This window comes from Clytia hemisphaerica, unplaced genomic scaffold (assembly GCF_902728285.1).
Source record: "Clytia hemisphaerica strain Z4C2 unplaced genomic scaffold, Clytia hemisphaerica genome assembly, whole genome shotgun sequence".
NCBI classification, from domain to species: domain Eukaryota; kingdom Metazoa; phylum Cnidaria; class Hydrozoa; order Leptothecata; family Clytiidae; genus Clytia; species Clytia hemisphaerica.
In genome coordinates this window covers 238,495-258,929 of record NW_027104423.1, presented here as the reverse complement: position 1 = coordinate 258,929, position 20,435 = coordinate 238,495, and the positions used below count along the sequence as shown (strand labels likewise).

Genomic DNA, 20,435 nt, shown 5'->3' with positions numbered 1-20,435 from the left:
AAAATAAACAGATGAATGTTTATAGAACAACTATATCTACTTAAAAAATTCCTTCTGTGAGGCTGCCTATAGGAAAATACACTTTTTCTAACCCAAATTTTGGAAAAATATACATCACGTGATCGATTCTGTCCAATAGAAGGTTGCAAATGAAGCAAGTTTTTATTTAATTGCACTTTTTACGATGCAAAATGTCATTAATATTTTTACAACTATAACACGGATGTTTTTTGAGAATCAAGGCAAGTTGGTTATCTATTATTTTTACATCGTTGGATGGAGTTTGCTTCTTTTTATACTATTGTATGTCGCAAATAAAATTGGCATTGTTTGATACCCGGGGGGGGCTAGGCAAATGGAGGGTACGGTATGTGCCGCCCTTAAGGGTACCTTTTTTGGATTTTCAAAGTCCCGCTAAGGGTCGGAAAAATCAGAAAATCTAATTTCAGTCCCACTAAGGGTCGGAGAAATGGGAAAGATCGAATTTGTCCCGATAAGGGTAGTGAAATTAACAAAATTTCCCTTTGTTTTCTTCTTTTTAGTCCTGGTAAGGGTCCAACGGTCGAAAGTCAGCTCGCAACCCTAGTACCCCCATCCCCGGAGTTTGATACACCTTTCAACAATTGCTTTGGATTCACTTAAAGCAATTAGGACACCTTTTGCGTCTTCGCTAAGGAACAGGTGTTAACCTAGAACAAAACAGAACCCCCAATTTAAAAATTCCTACTAAAAAAACCCTATTATACTTTTTGATAGCAAAATCGAAAGCTTTTTACCAATAAGAAACAATTTTTACTGAAAGCCAAACACATCAACTCGCGTAATGGAGAAATCTCCACTTTCATTGGTCGTTAAAGGTTCGTTTTTGAAAGTGTCGCATTTGGTAGAGCGTCCTTTAGCAAGTTCACCGTCCATCCATAACCCTTCGCCATTTCTGTAAAAAGAGAAATTGAATTCAGTTGAAAAACCTATTAAAATAAGAAATAGTCTCACACGTAATGGTTAGCCTTGTCCTTTGCATGTTTTATCTATTCAAAGCAGTTATCGAGTCAAAAATTAAAAAGTAAAAGAAAGTATAAAGGAATACTTTATTCACCGACCAAAATTAACTACTACGCTACTGTGTTAAGGCAATCATTAGACAAATTTAACAACAATATTGCTGGCGTCAAAAATCGAGCAGAAAATTTCGAGATGAACCTGGAGATTTATAATATACTTCACTAATTCGTCATTTGAAGTAGTAAAGGCGATGGGCGTTCTTTAGAAAAAATAACAAAATTGCTTTAACTTCAGCCTGTCCGAAAATTCCAATCTCGAGTAAAGATGGACGAATTCTTTGGAGACAATAAAAAAAACTAATATATAAATAACCTACCCTCCACCGACGATGATTCTTATATCATCACAAGAGATGAATAAAGAAACAGTTTTCACTTTCACATATTCTCCCGTAGAAGGATTCGATTCTCCTTCTTCATCTTCCTCTTCGATGATACTTGTCTTTGTTAACAATTTCGGTCGGGCGCCACCCGTTGTTGTTGTTGATGTTGTCTGTGAGCGAGTCTTATGCATTTGAAGACCTCCATCAAGGTCCTCTTCATCATCTTCAATCACAACGTTGGAAGATTTGTGAAGTTTCTTGACTTCACCAAGATCGATTGTTTGTGCTGACATCAATTTCCCTCTCTTATTGATACTACCACTGTCAGAGTAATCTTTCAGGCTGTCAGGTGCTGATTTGTTTTCAGGTATATTGTTCAATTTCTGGTAGTTAGACGATTTGTTGCCTAAGAATAAATGCTTAGGTACGGAATAAGTGCTACGTTTGATGTTAATAGCACTGAGTGGGTGAATGGAAATGGAAGCTTCTTTATCGCGATTGGAGTACGCACTTCTTGAGACAGATCGATCAAAACCTGGTTTTGAGGAGGTCGATGAAGACGAAGAGGAGGTAAAATTAAGTTTCTTTGAGATTCGTCGCTTCATAGACGTTTTACGTTTCTTTAGTTTAGCGTCCGTTGTTTTTTTCTTTGACGTATCCCTATCGTCGATGTCCTTGATGAGAGGAATTGTATCAACGAAAACGTAATGAGATTTCTTTCGCATCCTGGGAGCTATATTAGCTTTCTGATCATCCTGATGAAGTGATTCGTCCCAATGGTAAGCTTTCGGTGCAGGAGCCAACTTGAACAAGAACGTCTCTCCTGTCCCAAAGTAACTCATGTTGGTACGGCCGTCATGACGTTGTTGAAGAGACGCCGATAAATATGCACCGAAAATCTGAAAAAATTAAGAAAAACTTTACAAGAAGACATCTCATATAATAGTTGGCCGAACTAATTCGTTCTTTAAGAGCATAGACCGAGAATTCGTATTCGAATTATTCTAGATGGTCTTTACTTATATGTAATAATTATCGCACGGTACAGAGTACAATATGGGATATATTTTTTGAGTTCAGAATTTCGTTATACTTGATGATCTCTCACTTACCAGACCCCTTTTTTGAACGCAGTCTTGTATTTGTACGGTACGATATGAAAGACTGACGGGCTATCATTTCAGCTTGAATGGAAAGAAAGATTACAAGAGTGAAATTTCAAAATAGAAGACATTGTAGATAAAAAATGAAATGAAATTTTTTATACCTCATTATTTGATGTTTGGATAATAACAAGTGTTTGCTCTTCATCTTCGCATAATTGATATAGAGTCTTTAAACTAAAAAAAGGATTATTAGAAAAATTAGAATCATCATTTAGAAGTTTGTACGACTTTTCTTGTATGTCAAAGTCGAGGGAGCTCTATAAGGATGTATAAGATGAAAAATGTCCATCAATTTTTGCTGATTTCAACTCTGTTCTCTTTAACGTAGTAGTACAGGGTTTAATGACGAGATAGAACAACGGAGCGACCTGCATCCTCTTAAAAAATGTTTAAGGAAATTACGACGTAAATTGTCTGTGTAGAAAAATTGACGTAAGAAAGAAAGAAGATTTGACGTCAAATATCATTTGTAACTTTTTCTATTTGGTTGAGTTGCAGGAGGCTTTGAGGCCTATTTTCGCAACTATAGACGCTTTCAATGAGCGCCCCGTCAGCACCTTGGACTGACTACCCAATTCCCCTCACATGGCATGGGTTGACCCGGGCGAAGGTTCATTCACTTGCCAAGTGAACCGCTGCGAGTGGGAATCGAACCTCAGTCGCCTGTGCAGTAACCAAGGTCAATGACCACTATACCACCACAACTTTTTAGTAGCATATTCAATTTTGCAAAGGTTTCAGCGTAAGAAGTTGATATCTTTTTTGTGCTGAGCAAAATTATTGATAATTAGATTGTATTATAAAGTAATATATTTGAAAATGGCATTCTCAAAAGAGGGTAATCTTAAAGAGCAACCTTTGAGCGAACTGAACCTAATTTATTGGGTCGATAACGGTTCAGGATGTCAAAAAATCAAGAGAAATTCTTTCGGGAATGTGATGTTTACATCATCCCGTTCTCGGAATGGTAATTATGAAGACTGCGAACGAAAGACTTCCGAAGACTATAAACAAGTTTTTGGCAGCAAGAAAAGATGCAAAGGTTTTGCTATTCCTTCGTATGGTTTCAAACAGATTATCGATTGGGATCGAAATGAATGCGATTCAAAATCGATGAACGTTCGATCCATGCGATTCTACTCTGTTGTCGATCCTTGGAAGATGATTGGTCAAGAAGGAGGTCACGTGACGTTTTACGGCTGTCGACAAAGTCAAGCAGATTTTCACTTGAGAAATGGTGTTAACTTGGAGAAAGAAAACAGTCTGGAGCGATTTAGCCGAAAGTATGGTTGCAGTAAAACAGAAGCTAAGAGAATGTTGGCAATGGAGAAACGTGGATTGAATTCAAAAGCTTCAAAACCAAAATCTGGTTTGATGCCAAGACAACGAGGAAGACTTCAATCAAATCAAGTGAATGATTTCGCAAACCTCTTTGAAGGAATGTCACTGTCTAGCTCAAATGAAAACCAACAAGACGAAGCTGTTGATGGGCAAAGTGTTGGTTTCTCAGCTCAACCACTCGGCTACAATAGCATCAAACGAAAGATTTCCTTCGAAGATTACAAAAATATTAGCAAACGTCGCCATAATTAGATGAATGGAAAATATTACAAAATAAGGGCGATAACGGCACTAACAGCAAGCCGACCCTTTATATTGTAAACTTTCACGCAAAGTTTACTCATTAAAACTCATTTTATTGTAAATAGTAATTTCTTTTAATTTTTCGTTACTTTTAAATTTTCGTTCATTTAAAAATAATTTTCAGTTCTTTTACAAAATTTACGATGTACTTTTCATTTTTAATTTGGATTTAAATCTGAGCTTCAATATCTATGCAAAAGCATAAGATAAAACAGCCTTTTCACACAAAGGACGAGGCATAAGGCCAGACAATTGCTACTTATTGTCCAACTGTACTGATTGTCGCGCTTCATCTCAGATCAAAGAAAGTTTCTAGAAAACATGTGTAACGTTGCAAGCATTTTGACCGTTGTTAGACTCAACCATGAAGTTTTAAAGTATTAACAATAAGATAACAAGCTAGATGCTGATTGGACCTACCTGAAAGTTAGATAGCAATGCGAAAAGAAAAATGAAAAAAATCAGTCAGAAAACATAGCGTTTAGCGAAAATGCATAACGCAAGAAATTCATCATTGATTGATGGTAGGGGGAGAGGGAAGGGTTGTAGGGAAAAAATAGATAGAAAGTTCTGGTCGCAAAAATCAGTTTTATTGACAATTGAATCATGCTTGATGGTGAGCATTGTTATCAATAATGTTTTTGTGTGAAAAACATAGAAATATAAGGAAAAAATTCAATGAAAATATGCAAAAACGGCGATTTCCGGAATTTTCAAACGGAAAAAATTTTGTCTCAAAAATCGAACTCGGCCATGTTTTGAGCATTGCGAATACGCATCTTTCTGCAAAAAATCAGAAAAAAATAAAAATAAAAATTCGAGAAAATGTCAAAAAACCGGTTTTTCCGGCATATTTCCGGCATTTTCGGCCGGAAAAAAATGTTTTTCGAAAATCGGGCTCCGTCACATTTTAGGTATTATCATATTGCGTCAGTGTGCAAAATTTTTTTCGAAAATCGGGCTCCGTCACATTTTAGGTATTATCATATTGCGTCAGTGTGCAAAATTTCATAAAAAAATATAAAGTACAGCTCGAGAAATTCAAGAAATACTGTCTTTCCGGCGAAAATAGGTTGTTCCGGCGACTTTTAAAATAGTTCCGGCTTCAAAAATCAATTTAATTGAAAATTGAAACATGCTTGATGGTGGGAATTGCTATTAATAATGTTTTTGAATGAAAAAACAACCAATTATAAGGAAAAAGTCCAATGAAAATCTAGGAAAACGGCGATTTCCGGCATATTTCATGCATTTTCCGCCGGAAAAATTTTTTTCTTAAAAATCGGACTCCGCCATGTTTTGGGCATTGTTAATACGCATCTTTGAGCAAAAAATCAGAAAAAGCTAATGATAAAATCTCGAGAAAATGCCAAAAAAACAGTTTTTCCGGCATATTTCCGGCATTTTCGGCCGGAAATGAATTTTTTTCGAAAATCGGGCTCCGTCACATTTTGGGCATTACCATTTTGCATCTTTGGGCCAAAAATTAGGAAAAACTAATGAGCCAATCCCGAGAAAAGCTAGTAACGAACGGACGAACGAACGAACGAACGAACAGAGGTTAATTTATAGGACCTCCACCGGGGTAGGTCCAAAAATCGGTTTTAAGAAGTAAGTAGAATTACTCTGTACCAGTGAGTGTATCTCACGTTTATCGTTTCTACGGCAATGAATTTTGAAAATATCCCGCAGATGTCGGGATATCGGAAGAAAAACAATCAATTTTCTGTACCAGCCGAAGTTTCGTCAAGTTGAAACGATAAGTGACAAAAGTCCTTTATCGAGAAATAAGCCATATAGAGTATAGATCTTACTTATATCCATCTTTATTTGTAGTGAACAACATGAAAGGTTGCATGATTTGCACACGTGCCGGTAACCATTCGTTCAATTCTTGCCACTGGAAGAAAAGAAAAGAAAATTCCCATCATGATTACGCAACTTTTTAATAAAAACATCCAAAATTTTTGAAGCCTTCGGATGTTCTTAACTTTTTTAGTTTTAAGCCGAAAAATGTTCTTAACATGTTCTTACTTTCACTTTTTTTATCGATGAGATACTGTGGAGTCTTTATAACTCGAACACGCACGAGGAACACAAATCTGTTCGAGTTAAAGAAATTTCGAGTTATGAGTAATATTTATTAGGTATTGTTAACTGAAAGGACGAGAACAGTTGTTTGATTTAAGGAGTCATTCGATTTATAGAGGTTCGAGTTAAAGAGACTTTACTGTAAAGCACACTGCGGTGAATCTAAAAATAGTAACAAATTTGCACAAATTTATTTATTTGTACGACTTCCAATCCCCTTCTCCTTTGATATCAAAAGAAAGGTAACAAGTTTCACGGTTTTACAATCATTTGGAAATGAATTGTGGGATTGAAACTTGTACAAATTTTAGCTAAAAGAATTATGACGTATGCGACACGAAGCGCTATTAGCTAAAGACTAGAGAGGAATTTCAACTTTTGCCAGGTAAGCAAAAGTGCTTTCTTTGCACATTTTCAAGGAAAAAAAGCATAGTGTGAACCCCCCTTTTCTGTTACTTCCAATAAAGCGCTTGTATGAAAATCACACGAGCCGCACAACTTATGCAACTTTTACGAGATTGGTCTCAATTCTTAGATTACATCACCATGTGTGCGAATGATAGACATTTTTTAAAGAAGTTGTCACTAACTAGCGCCAAACGACGGCACAGTTAGTAAGTCAACGTTTTATACATCCCATGTGAGGAAATGATAAACATTTTTTGAAGAAGTTGTCACTATAACTAGCGCCAAACAACAACACAGATAGTAATGTTTTTAAAAATATACGGTTCCCAAGGGTTTTATTTTTCTCATCGGTAAGATGAAAACTCAATTTGCGGGAAAAATGATAGGTAAAAATATTCTTTCTTCACTAATTATTGGTAAATTTCAGTTTCAAAAGTCCTCTTTCTGTGAAAATTGCGGTCTTTCCCAACAGTTGAGTTTTTAATAGTTAAATACTCAAATACTTAGAGGGATAAATAGAAAACTGGAACCACAAGGACTTCCGAGTATTGCTTTTGATTCAGTTATGTAATATTATATAATATAAGAGCCCAATAAACACAAACTTATGACGACCCCTGTAAAATGATATCCAATTAACGGGTATCTATTGGGAATAATCTCAAAGGTTAAAATCAAAAGGAAAGTATGAGGAGAGGACAGGGGTGCTATATACAGACCAGTACCTGGTTAGGTTTGATGATGTCCGAGACTTGTCGTAAATCAACAGCGACGACTTGTTTAATGATGGTCCTTTCAGACCATTCCAACTTTTGCGTTTTGTATAGTTTATTGTTTTCTTGTTTCATTTTGACCACTTGTTTGGTTGTGATATTGATCTTTGTTGCGTTCTGTATAAAAAGGAAGTAAAAAGGAAAATCATTTGCACCATAAACATGGGAGATCGTTGGGTTCAAGCTTACCAGAGTTGAAATTTAAAGTCTTCATCAAAGCTATTACTATTGTACTCACAGACACTAAAATCACCCCCTCCCAATCTACTCTGTTAAAACCGAGTCAAAACCCTTAGTGATGAGTAAGGAGTGGCAGCGCCAATATCAACTTGTCTAAGTATGTAATAATAGAAAAAATTGCAATAATAGTCTGGCAGAAATATGTCGAAACAGAGGTGAGCTTTGAAAAGAATTCCGCGGAAGCTTTCTAGGTACCGTTAGAAGAAGCGGAATTTATGTAGATCGATATGGTCAGAGACACAAGATGAAGCCCGTGGGGAAAAGCTTTTGTAAAATCAAACCTTAAGGTCCGAGGAGGTAAGCTCCCGGACACTATACTTGTTATGAGCAGCATGGCGTACCTATCAAAGCAATGCAAAGTCTTTCAAAGACAGCTTTCAAGTCTTTTCCAGTCTTTAAGAATGACACTATTTTAATGATTGTGGTTCTAAGAAATGTTTGTTAGGGAACTCCCCTCTTTTACAGTCAGTTATTGAGACATGGGTATCCAAGGAATGTTTTAATAGGCACCTACCATTGCCAAGATAGCTCTTTGCAATGCGTCTTGGGACGTCCCTTTCACCAATGAATTTCCCCATGGGCCTCATCGCGGGGCTCTGAGTATGTCGTATCTTGTAAAACTTCGCTTTTAACGGTACCAAGAAAGTTAATGTGTAATTTTTATATTGTTTTTGAATTCCACTAGTCTGTAGCTTCTTGGATCATTCTCAGACTTGATAACATTGAAATAACAAACAAACTCTAATTCGGCCAAACTATAATATTTTAATGTACCTTCAAAAGATCCTCAGCAGAAAAAGTGACGGATTCTGCGTACTGCCCAATAGTTGCCACGAGATCATGAGGTGTTGAACAATCTAAAGCGAAAAATAAAATTGTAATTAAAAGTGTTTAAAATTATTTGAGTAATTCAAAAATCCCTCAAGATATATAAGGAAAGTCTCCGCACTCATTTTTTTGGTCAAATTTGATGTTTGAATCTCATCTTTTCTTACATAAGTGTAACAAATTCCCTTCAACCAGACAGACCCGCTTGTTCAGAAAGTGGAAAGGTTCGTACGCAATTGCTGGAAAGTGAGTGAATAATCATAAAATGTTTGCAATATGTACAATCCAACTCTGAACAGCATTTTGACGCCTTCAGCAAACAGACAATCCAATAGTCGAGTCTAAATAAAAGTAAAGTTCATTTGAAAATTTGGTCTATACAAACAAAATGTGAAAACGCGAAAAAGGGAGAAGACTCTTGAATATTATTGCAACGTCTCCATTGAATTTTAATAAATTAAAGAATAAGTTGTTGCTTTGAAATTGCCTGGTAAAAGCTTTGTTCACTACGTAAACAGGTGGACACCCTTTCGGCCCTCTTTAATGTAATGCAGACGTTATTTTTTCAGACTCAAAGAGTGTATATCTTTGTTGGAGAAAATATATCAATGAATCAACCCATTAAAGTTAAGTCTCTCAAGTTAAGTAACTCAAACAAGTTTTCTCGTCCCTTCAGTAAACAATGCCTTATCCCATAATTCGAAATTTCCTTAGCTCTAACAGATTCATGTTCAGCATGCGGGTTCGAGTTATGGAGACTCCACTGTATAAGGGGATTCAACTGATTTCTAACTATTTGACTGGATCGGGCTACCCGTATGTAGAAGCGTGTCCAGGTTTAGAGCTGACTAGTCCGCCATCTTGTTTTCAATTCTGGTTATCAACAGTGCGATTCCAATGTTTTGAAATTCGAACGTTCGAAAATCTTAGATAAAATAAACAACAACATTACGGACTAGTCGACTTTAAAACTGGACACACTTCCACGAGAAATTTGTAAGCAGTTAGCTTATCTAGTGTATAAAAGAATATGATATATGTGGGGATTCCCATGGAAACAAACTTACCAAAGAGACGAAATCGAGATTCTCGAAGATGCACATCCTCCATGCTGGGAACAGGACGACTTTATTCTTTGTCGATTCTTCCGGTTTGAAAAAACTGTTCAATCGGTTGAACCCTTTTTTCTAAAAGACAGTGGGTTAAAAAGTTAATTCCAAAGGATCAAAATTATTTATTTGGAGGCACTCGATTTAATAACCATCATACGTGCTTTTGAAATCGGATTAAAGTGAAGAGAAAATTTGAGAAAATTTGGGCGAAAAACCGACCCTTATGGTGCATTTCCTTGAATTCTTTTTACCATTTTCAGGCAAAATATGGTCAAAATTTACACTCTTAGAGTGCATTTTTCTCATTTTTGCTGATTTCGACCCTTACAGTGCACTTTGGGAAGCTCGGAAAATAGACACTTAAGGGCCGCACGTATGGTAGGTCATTTACCTTGAGTGCCCCCCCCCGGAGTTGTTTTAAAATTTTTCGAAATCTGGCGACATATTTTAGTTTTAATCCGTAAATGATGTAAGTGATGGAAAAAAGTCTCATTATTAATAGTCCTGACTCAATGTTAGTGTAAAGGTGGAAATAAAAATATTTATCGGCACTCCTGTTAAACTTAAAGGATGTGAAATTACTTGCGATTTCAGTTAACGCTCCCTATTTCGAACTAGAACGGGAAGTCTAATCTGTTCGAACTACAGAGAGTACTCGAATAATAGAAAGTATTTTATGACGATTTCCCTTTGACGAGAACAGAGAATTGGGTTTGAATTATAGAAAGATTCGAATAATAGAAGTTCGAATTAACGAGTGTCTGCTACTGTTTCTGTACACATTTTTCGAGTCAAGATCTTTACGACGACAATTGATCCAAGTGAAGTAACCTTACATTAACTTTGAGGAATAAATCTTGTAAAGTAGCATCAGTTGTCACGTTTTCAATTTTCGTTTGGTCCATAAAAGGTGCTGAAAAAGATCCACTCAACAAGCCAGAAACGACAGAGAATGTCTCTTCTTCATCAAAGTAATGCAGTAAGATGGAGATGATGGGTTCCAGGAGAGGACAGTAAGTGATGTCAGGGTTCAGGTGTTTGATAACACAAAGTACACGACGAAGTTTGTTACCACCTTCAGTTGTTAGGTAGTATGTTAAGAATTGCTTGTTATTAGCTTCTTCACCGTCTGGGATGAAATCACCTGCAAAAATAAGGATGAAGAAAATATATTTCATTTAGTTTTAAGCAACAGAAAGACCAATTGAGTAAAAAGGCGAATCAACCAATGAATGCACTTTATAAAAACACGTGACACAGCTATTATTCTTTGAGCACAAACCAATCAAAGTGAGATGTGATCCTTCATGTTCATATTGAAAAATTCCTTTTTTTTCAAAGATAAAATTATATTATCTCAGATGGTGTAAAACAATCAAGTTGTGCCATTAATCTTTGGAAATATCAAGAAGATGTTTATCATTCCCACCAACAAACCTTGGGTGAAGAGTTCTTCGCAAGTTTCTTTATAAAGAGCTTGGTATGTGATTTCTGCACCACCAGATAATAATAACCAGATTTTGATTCGAGTCGAGACTGGAGTGTTCTTTCGGACGATGTGTTTGAGACGTTCCTGTTCTTTGGGTGTCAAATCCTTACTGGATTTACTGGAAATATTATTGATGAAGTCCTTATCTTTGTTGTCTAAAGTATCTTCGTTGGTGAAAAGCTCTGATTGTGACAAATCAGCTTTGGCATTGGGAAGAACGTGACTTTGAAACACACCACTCATGTTGATTGGTCTGTATTAATTTTCACTCTCAAGTTGTATTTTCTATTTCATTTTGATAGCACTGTAAATGTAAGCATAATAAAGATAGGAGTAACCGACTATATAATCTGATACTCTAAAGAAATCAAGAAACGGTAAAAGAATGGTGAATCTGTCGAGTAACTATACTTTCGAAATAAAATGAAAAGTGAAATAACCATCTCGCACACAATCTTTAAGATTCCACATTCAATTGGATTCGTATAATATGCAAACTGACGAAAACTTTTGAGATAGACGTCAAAAGTGTTTTTCATACAAACATACAGTGTTCATTCAAATGACCAAAACAAAAATATAAACTCAAAGAAAGTAATCCCGAGTACAAACAAAGAGTCATTTGATCACGCACATAAATGTCTGGTTTATTAAGGAAAGGGAAACAACAAAATGAGAAATAAGAGCCTTTTACGTTTTTGAAACTAGAAGAGGTTACATAAGCACCACTTTTGATTTCTTGGTGTATTTTAATGAGGTAAAAATGGAATTGTTACTTGAGACTTTTACCTGTCAATAAACCTTTCAAAAAAATGCACAAGAAAAAAAGTTCATAGTGGGCAACACCCCTCCAAACCCCACCTGAAAAAGTCACCCCCAGCTGTATAGTTTTACCCGCATCTAAAACTTGGTGGCATCCCAACCCCATCAGCTTAAAAATTTCTGAAAACCTCCACCCCCCCCCCCCAAAAAAAAAAGAATGGGGGGGTTCCCACTATGAAGTTTATTAGACCAGATCTTGATTGAAGTTAGTAAAGATCAATCAGAAATGTTCATGAAAAAATTATGAGAAAATAATGTAAAATAGCTATATCCAGTCATGAAATAACCGTTAGTTTAAGAGTCATTTGAAAAAAATCTCCAAGACAATATTGACAACATTATCTTTAAGGTGATGGCAAAGCTAAAAGATTTCATCTTCCATTTTATCAAAATCAGCTAATAAGTCATAATTCACGTCCAAATTTTTAGTAATTTTTAGTTGTAGTCCCATATCCATAAGAAAATTCATTATATTTTGTGCTGAGATATCCCAGGATAGGATTAACAAGGCATAAACTAGATTTAAGTAACACCAATTTCCGTTTTTTATATTTCAATAAGGCTTCTTTGGATGTATAATTTATTGGGGTTGAACTCTCTCCAAAAAATTTTAGAAAATTTAGACATACATTAAGTTACATTAGTCAAAGCTTCAAACTCAAGGCAGAATTTTACCTCTGAAAAAGATTAATTTTGCATGGAAAGAAATTTTGTTTTGTAATTTATATTAGTTTGAAGGTAAATGAATAGCTGATTGCAAATGAATCTAATTTGTTTTGACTTGTTTCTGGGATTCAGAGGAAGCCTATGAAATATTCCTGACAAATTCTCCAGACTTCCTTATAATGAAAACCAAAATATTAGGGCTGAACTTGAGTCGTGAAAACATCTACAACTCCAAAGCCTCTGTAGCTACGATTTCCTCCCCCCCCCCTAGTCGCTACAGATTTTAAAATCATAAATTCAATCATCGATTCTCAAAAAAAGCCAGTTGGAAATTCATCCATTTACAAAGTTAAGCAAAGCACCTCACAAGTTGAATTTTCACGGATTTTATGGTGAAAACATTCTTGGGAAATCGGTAGTATTTTCCCAGACACAAATAAAAGAAAACAATAAAAATTAGAAAAGAAAATAATGTTTGTTATCAAAATATTCCAGAAACATCTATGGGTCAACAACATCTCTTGTTTTATTTTATAGAACGTTTTCTATATCTAGATTAAAACATTAGATTGTAAATCTGTTCGAAATCAACTTTGCTATTTTTTCGTTTGCAAAAGCAATAGAATGTGAAGTCACATCTCAAAACAACTTGATCTTTCATTTTACTTGGAGGGTATCATTGCGTAAATAAGTGGCTTTTATCTATCTGAATAGTCAGGAAGGTGCCACCCTTTCTGCTGCTTCCTTTTACCCCAAACATATCATCTTTAAAAAAGGTAATAGTTATAAGACTGAAGAAAAATGAAAAATAAAATAAGACCAGTCGTTAACTTCATCATATTAGCAATCTCATTTATTGAAATTAAAAAAAAAACTTACAGTAATACTGAGTATAGACCTTTTGCGGACGCGATACCATTTTGACCTCATAATAAATTAGCAGTGAAAACATACAATTCCCAGCATGGCCTGAACACACCCCAACATTTCCTCGTCATGTTATATATGTCCAAAATAGCAAAATATTCTTTTGGCCCAAACATTGATGTAACGATCATCTTTGATATTTCGAGTGCATGAAAGCACTTCAAAACACCAGCTTTTTTCACTTTTGATGCTAATCAAAAATAGTGTGACATTGTAAAAAATGCTGAAAACAACTTTTTGGAATAACTCTTCATATTTTTTGAGTCAGCCATAGAAATTTCATAGGGCAATAGAGGAGATATGATTGAAAAAAAAAATTTGTTTTTGAGTCAAGATTGTGGCTGAAGCAGGCTGAAGTTCAAATATTTTTGTTTTTTTGTAAGTGTAAACCACATGATATTGAAAGTGTTCTCTGAATGGGACCTCGTGGACTTGAAAGAAAAAAGGCTGAATTTTCCAAAAAGTGTTAAAAGTACATATACATATTTTTTGTGGTCTGCCTATCAGTCACACATTTTACTCACACTTCAAGCTTTGATATATTTAAGTTGAGAAAGCCACAAAATTTTGCTCTTTTTGCAACAGGCAGATAAATTATTCAGCTTAACCGTGGATGTATTTTGACATATAAGCCACATAATGCCCTCATTATAGAGGAAAATAGTGGATGACATAAAAAATGTCACAAAACAGGGGTTTACTTTAGTGATTAGCATCTTCTGTCTCACTTACCAGAATGCCGAAAGCCTGCGTAGACTAAGAACCCCCAATATATATACTTTGGCTGACCAAAAAAAATTCATCATAATATAATGATAAGACAACATATCAGATCATAACTTTTTTTGGTTGTGCTTCATTTTGAAACAACGAGATGAAAATTACCAACAAAATCCTGCGAGTAAAAAGAGGTATTTTGACTAGTCTAGGAAAAATGTGCTTGCGCCATGATTAGAATATTATGCAAATTAATAAATATGCATAAAACTGACAAAATCCTTTCTTTTTCATTCTTAGAGGGGACGTCATCATAGATCCTGTGGAGATTCAAATTTGACAATGTATTATTAATAAAAACAGCAGAGAAAGTTTATGTGACACAAAAATTGCCCGTAAAACAAAGCGCTAGAAAAACGTGCACTGAAAATTGAAACTAGGAATTAATTAAAATATTTTACAAATTAAGATCTATTTTCTGTGAAAAAATAGACAAAATTGGGTAATGTCAGGAAGTGTTATCCTCAGAATTGCTTCATTTTCAAATATTTTGATCAAAACCATGATTTTTCTTTGCGTGATAGAATATGGAACAAATATAATGATACTTAATGAAAATTTGAGCCTTAAAGTTTTTAGATTGTCTGGAGAAACCATGGTCTGAAATCACAACAAAACAAAAACAAAAATTTAGCTGATTTGAGAGGTCAATTTCTTGCAAGGCCCTCCACATGGTTATTATTTTTATTGAAATATTTTACTAATCAAGCATCAAACTTTTTGTTTTTTGTAAGTCTAATAGATTCATACCGTAAGTTGGTCTAATGTCGACATTCCTCCTTTAATTTTGCACCCTTTATTAGAGATGAGAATAATAAGAAGGTGGGAATCACTGATAGACAAAATATTTTTTCCTATATGATCGCTTGAGCAAAGAAAAAAAGTTTCCATCAGCTATTCAGACCTTCAGTATTGACCTAATTCTTCATACAAAAATCACAGGAAACGCATATTTGAACTTTGTACCCAATGCTGCATGCAAGCACTTAACCTAAAGTCCCGGAAAAGCGGGACACAAATCAGTTTTTTTAAGTTTGGAAAAAAATGCCACATATAGAAGATTTTTCAAATTCACTATGTGAATAGAGCATTAAAATACAACTTTTTCCTTTCTTTTGCAAAAGTTCTAGGAATGAAAATAAAGAGATAATGATAATGATAATTGAATACTATCCACTAATGATCCACGGCACTATCGTAAAGCTAAAATCGCTAAGCATACTCTTCGCTTGTGAAAATGATTGACAGATTAAAGTTTTTTCACCAGCACGGGAGCTTGTGGGTGTTCTGCGAGCGTTCTGCGAGCGTTTCGACTCATTTCTCAGACTGCGCTCAAATGGTATACTTAGCTGTGACAGATCATTTTGATGGAAGTTGTTGGAAAAGAAACTCCTTGATGCTGTTCTAGAGCTTTAGAGCTAGCCTAACCTTCATATTAATTCCTAACTCTAAAGAAGGGTGTCGGGATTAGAAAAGAGATGTTGATTAGACCAACTTACGGTAGTTTTAAATGCTATTTTTTGAACTTTCAAAGAACAATTAAAGTAGATTTAAGATGATTGGGTAGTAAGTATTGGGCGGACGGGCGTTTTGCAAGTTTCGAGAGCAGAAATTAGACGAGACTAAAAGACCGGGCGTTTTTAGTACTGCAAGTATATTATAGTTGTTTTGGAGAACGGGACAGCCTATTGATAAACAAATTACTCTACATACATTACTTTCCCACAGTCACCAATAAAAACGTGATAAATTATCTTGTCTCTAGGTAACTGTTGTGGAGCATATTTATTCAATACCTAGGCCGTCGCGTTCTCCAAAACAACTATTCTTTCAATTCTTTATTTTTATTTTTCACAAAGGCCAAGTTCACAAATAAGTTGTGTTTGCATCACCTGACCGACTCACTTTCTATGTTCTATGTTAAAAATCCGACTCTTTTAGAGTCGGAGAGTCGGAAGATCTGTCAGATTTTTTAGCGATGGTTATTCAAAGAATTTTGTAGATTCAGAGCCGCGTATCCCGCGTTTTGATCATTGAGTGTTTTAAGACTTAAACTATCCACAATTTTTCAAAGATTTTTTGATGCAACTGCTTTTTGCACAGTCACGATACTGTATGTAAAAATAATCTTATTACAGCTTGCACACTCGAATGATACTTAAATTGCCGCCTGAACAAACCTATGCTCAGAGCGCATTTTTCAGATGAATTCAGCATGCACCAACCACCTACCCTGTTCAGAGTGCATTTTTCTGATGATTTTATATGCCGACCGACCGACCGACCGACTCACATTTTGGGGCTGGAAATGAAGCAAACACAAGTTATTTGTGACACAGGCCAAATACAAAATAGATTTTTTGTATTTTTTTGTTTGTTAAGAAAATATAATGTAATATATTTAATTTGATTGTCAATAGACCTTTTTTTAAAGAGGCAGCCATGTTGAATAATTATGTACTCCAGCATAAAAACAATGATACAGCCATGCATAATTACTGTATCATGGATATTTTAAAAATTATGCATGGCTGTATCATTGTTTTTATGCTGGAGTACATAATTATTGGGCCATTCCAGAAAATTTTTGTTACCCCCCGTCAGACGACGTTCATTTTTTAATTTTCTCTAGCCTCGGAAATAATTTTTCTTTTCCAGTGGTGGTTGGAAATTCCGATAAAAATCCATGTACTTTTGCAAAATGCATCGGAAATTCCACTCTTTTTTGCCTTTTTTAATTCAATTGCCTTGGAAATTCATACATTTTCTTCTCTCGCCTTGGAAATTTCAAATTTTGGTGAAAACTTTTGCCGTCGGAAATCCTGTGTCGTCCGCCCCCTGTTACAGACAAATTCTGGAATGGCCCATTCAACATGGCTGCCTCTTTAAAAAAAGGTCTATGTCAATAGATACTTCTTTACTTACTTACTACTCTACTTTCAAGGATTGTTATCCAATATTACCTTACAGTTACAAGATAATTTATCCTGTTTTACTTTACTGGCGGCGACTGGCAACTGGCTGGAGTCAAAGTCAAATAAAAATAACAAAAAGAAAAAGTAGCTGTTAAAAAACTGAAAAGCAAAAAAAAGGCAACCTGGCTTCTGCTTCTCTCTATTTTCAGTCTTTTTGTGTTTGCAGTTACTTGTAGTTCCAGTTTTTCCAGAATGGAAGGTTCCTGAGTCTTTATTTTCAAGTTGGGCTGGATCTGGAGGAGGCTAACCTGAGATCAGATTGTGGTTGTTTTCTGCCCACCACGCTGAAGCTCTAAAGGGATGGGTGAAAATATAATTTTCAAGTGCCTTTTATCTGGCACCCGATGTAGAAATTTTCTTCCGACACGCTAAAGCTCTGAAGGTCGGGAAAATTTTCACGTAGATACTAAACCCCGAAACGGGTGGGAAACTAGTGGAAACGAATGCAAACGGGTGGAAACGAATGGTGAAACGAGTGGAAACGAGTGGTGAAACGGGTGGAAACCAATGAAAAACAACTGGAAACACATGAAAACGAGTGGAAACGAGTGCTAGGGGGTAAAGATAATTTGGCATTCGCGTTCTATTCAGGTTCTAATGGTGATTGGTGCCATATACTTGATGGACCTTTACGGTTTGGCGAAAATATATTGTATTAAGAAGTATAAAAATGATGTTTGGATAAACAAATTTTCGTTACTTTTTGCTCACCGAAAACAATATTTCCCACTAAAAATCGTTAAAACTAATTTTATTCAGTCCCCTTAAAACAAAATTGAAAATGCCATCCTTTTTTACCACCTTTTTTGTACACGAAAAGGTCGAAATTTGAACAAAATATACTTGACACGTTTTCGCGAATTTTCGGCCTTTTTGCAAAATCGTTTTGCATTGCTCTTTCACGAAATTAAATTACGCGAACAAATAATGAACATCAAAGAGTTTAAAGATACAATTTTATATAAAATGAAAAGCAATATAACAGCACACTCATGGGATTTTGAATTTATTAAAAAGAGTATTGTTGCATTAAACAGACTGTACCTTTATAATCATAAAGGTTGGCGAGTCCAGTCAAAACACAGATTTGATCTGCAGCGTCACGCTTCACCTTGCCTCAATAGTTAACTCAAATTGAAACAAACCATTGCCAAACAAACTCTGGTAGTTTTTTATTATTTCAGAGAAGTAAATGCTATATTATGGCACACAAATTGTTGTGTGTTTTTTCCCAAACGAATTCCAATTAGAGAAAAGCTTTATTTCGATTGGGATAAAAAATGTGATCTAAAATATATTAAAAAACTTACCGCTTACAAGACTTCATCTTTCCTGACAAACACCGTAAACAAGCCAAGATTGGTCGCTCTCGCTGGAAGTAAACAAACACTGTAGTTAGTGTTATAGTTTGGAATGCAAATCTTCCTTTTACAAACTCTCCTGGTGTTAATTTTCATTGTGGTGCGAAGATTATACCAGATCGATTGGAGGGCTTTTCCGAGGGCTTTACAATGTAATGGTCCAGATACACAAAAGGACGCCCAGAAAAGGAAGGTTTTTGTACACCCTTTGATAAAAATAAAAGGAAGGTTTTAAAAATTGGAAGCAAGCAACACAGTACAGACAGGTCTTATTAGGAAAAAATCTTCCCTTACATTAAAAAGACTTTGCAGTGATCATTCACATCCTAAGGAAATATCAAGAATATATGCTTTGCAGCAACAACCATGTTTCTTTGTCATAAAAAATCCAACCATAAAAACATATAACATCAAAACACAAAAGTATCTGAAATACTGGATTTGGTTTCAAATGAAAATAAGCTGCTTACTGACTACCAAAAAGAAAATCGCTTCCATTCTGTTATCAAAGCAGCGTTCTGTTTTTAACAATGTTTTAAGAGACATTTGAAAAAAAATTATTAGTTTGATATGAACCCCTAGCACTCGTTTCCACTCGTTTTCATGTGTTTCCAGTTGTTTTTCATTCGTTTCCACCCGTTTCGCCACTCGTTTCCACTCGTTTCACCACTCGTTTCCACCCGTTTGCATTCGTTTCCACTAGTTTCCCACCCGTTTCGGGGTTTAGTATCTACGAAATTTTCAACATCTGGAAGAAATACATTACGGAATTTCGCCTGACCGCGTAATTTTTTAGAAAAATGGGCCCGAGTGCAATTTGGACAGGGAAGTGTCATGGCCGACAAAATTTGGTTCAGAAAAAACTTCAAAATGTTTGACGAAATAAATTCAAATACAAAACTTTTTGGAGAAGGAATCATGCAAAATATTATCATTCTTTTCACAAGGAGGGAATGTAGAAATACTCAAATAAGTATTTTTCCTTATTTAAACTGATCACAGAAGCAAAAACAAAATAGAAATAACATTGTACACAAAAAAGCCTGAAAGAAGAGAAAAGTCATAATCGACTGATCGCCCGTGTAAGAAGCACAACTGACGTCACGTACAGTAGGCCACGTGATCATAGATCTCGCATCTCGGCTCTCGGATCTCGCGGATCTTGGATCTCGGATCTCGGATCTCGGATCTTGGATCTCGGATCTTGGATCTTGGATCTTGGATCTTGGATCTTGGATCTCGGATCTTGCGGATCTTGCGGATCTTGGATCTCGGATCTCGGATCTTGGATCTCGGTTCTTGGATCTCGGATCTTGGATCTCGAATCATGGATCTCGAATCTTGGATCTCGAATGTTGGATCTTTGATATCGGACCATTGGATCTAAGATCGTTAGATCGTTAGATCATTAGATCATTGAGGATCATTAGATCATTAGATCATTGAGGATCATTGGATCGTTGGATCATTGGATCGTTGGATCGTTGGATCATTGGATCACATTGGATCATTGGATCAATGGATCGTTGGATCATTGGATCACATTGGATCATTGAATCGTTGGATCATTGGATCTTGGATCTTGGATCTCGGATATTTGATATCGGATCATTGGATCTAAGATGGTTAGATCATTGGATCTAAGATGGTTAGATCATTGGATCTAAGATGGTTAGATCATTAGATCACATTGGATCATTGGATCATTGGATCGTTGGATCATTGGGGATCATTAGATCGTTGGATCTTTGGATCGTTGGATCATTGGATCG

The 20,435-nt window shown here is 35.6% G+C and overlaps 1 protein-coding gene across 1 annotated transcript; it reads right to left on the bottom strand.

The window, feature by feature from the left end:
• Nucleotides 1–541: 541 nt before the first annotated feature.
• Nucleotides 542–11,441, bottom strand: LOC136820393 (uncharacterized). Its single transcript, XM_067076577.1, has 10 exons — nt 11,084–11,441; nt 10,483–10,790; nt 9,602–9,721; nt 8,767–8,875; nt 8,481–8,563; nt 7,419–7,583; nt 6,009–6,094; nt 2,652–2,724; nt 1,379–2,283; nt 542–934 (listed from the first exon to the last, which is right to left on the bottom strand). The coding sequence occupies exons 1-10, from the start codon at nt 11,376–11,378 to the stop codon at nt 793–795; spliced, it is 2,286 nt and encodes a 761-aa protein (XP_066932678.1). The 5' UTR covers nt 11,379–11,441; the 3' UTR covers nt 542–792.
• Between the last annotated feature and the right edge of the window lie 8,994 nt (nt 11,442–20,435).

Excerpts from the sequence above, each read along its gene's own strand:
- LOC136820393 (XM_067076577.1), bottom strand. The coding sequence starts at position 11,378 with ATGAGTGGTGTGTTTCAAAGTCACGTTCTTCCCAATGCCAAAGCTGAT. Across the intron at positions 8,876-9,601 it reads ATCTCGATTTCGTCTCTTTG|ACTCGACTATTGGATTGTCT; the intron begins GTAAGTTTGTTT and ends ACTTTTATTTAG. Across the intron at positions 935-1,378 it reads AGAATCATCGTCGGTGGAGG|AAATGGCGAAGGGTTATGGA; the intron begins GTAGGTTATTTA and ends CTCTTTTTACAG.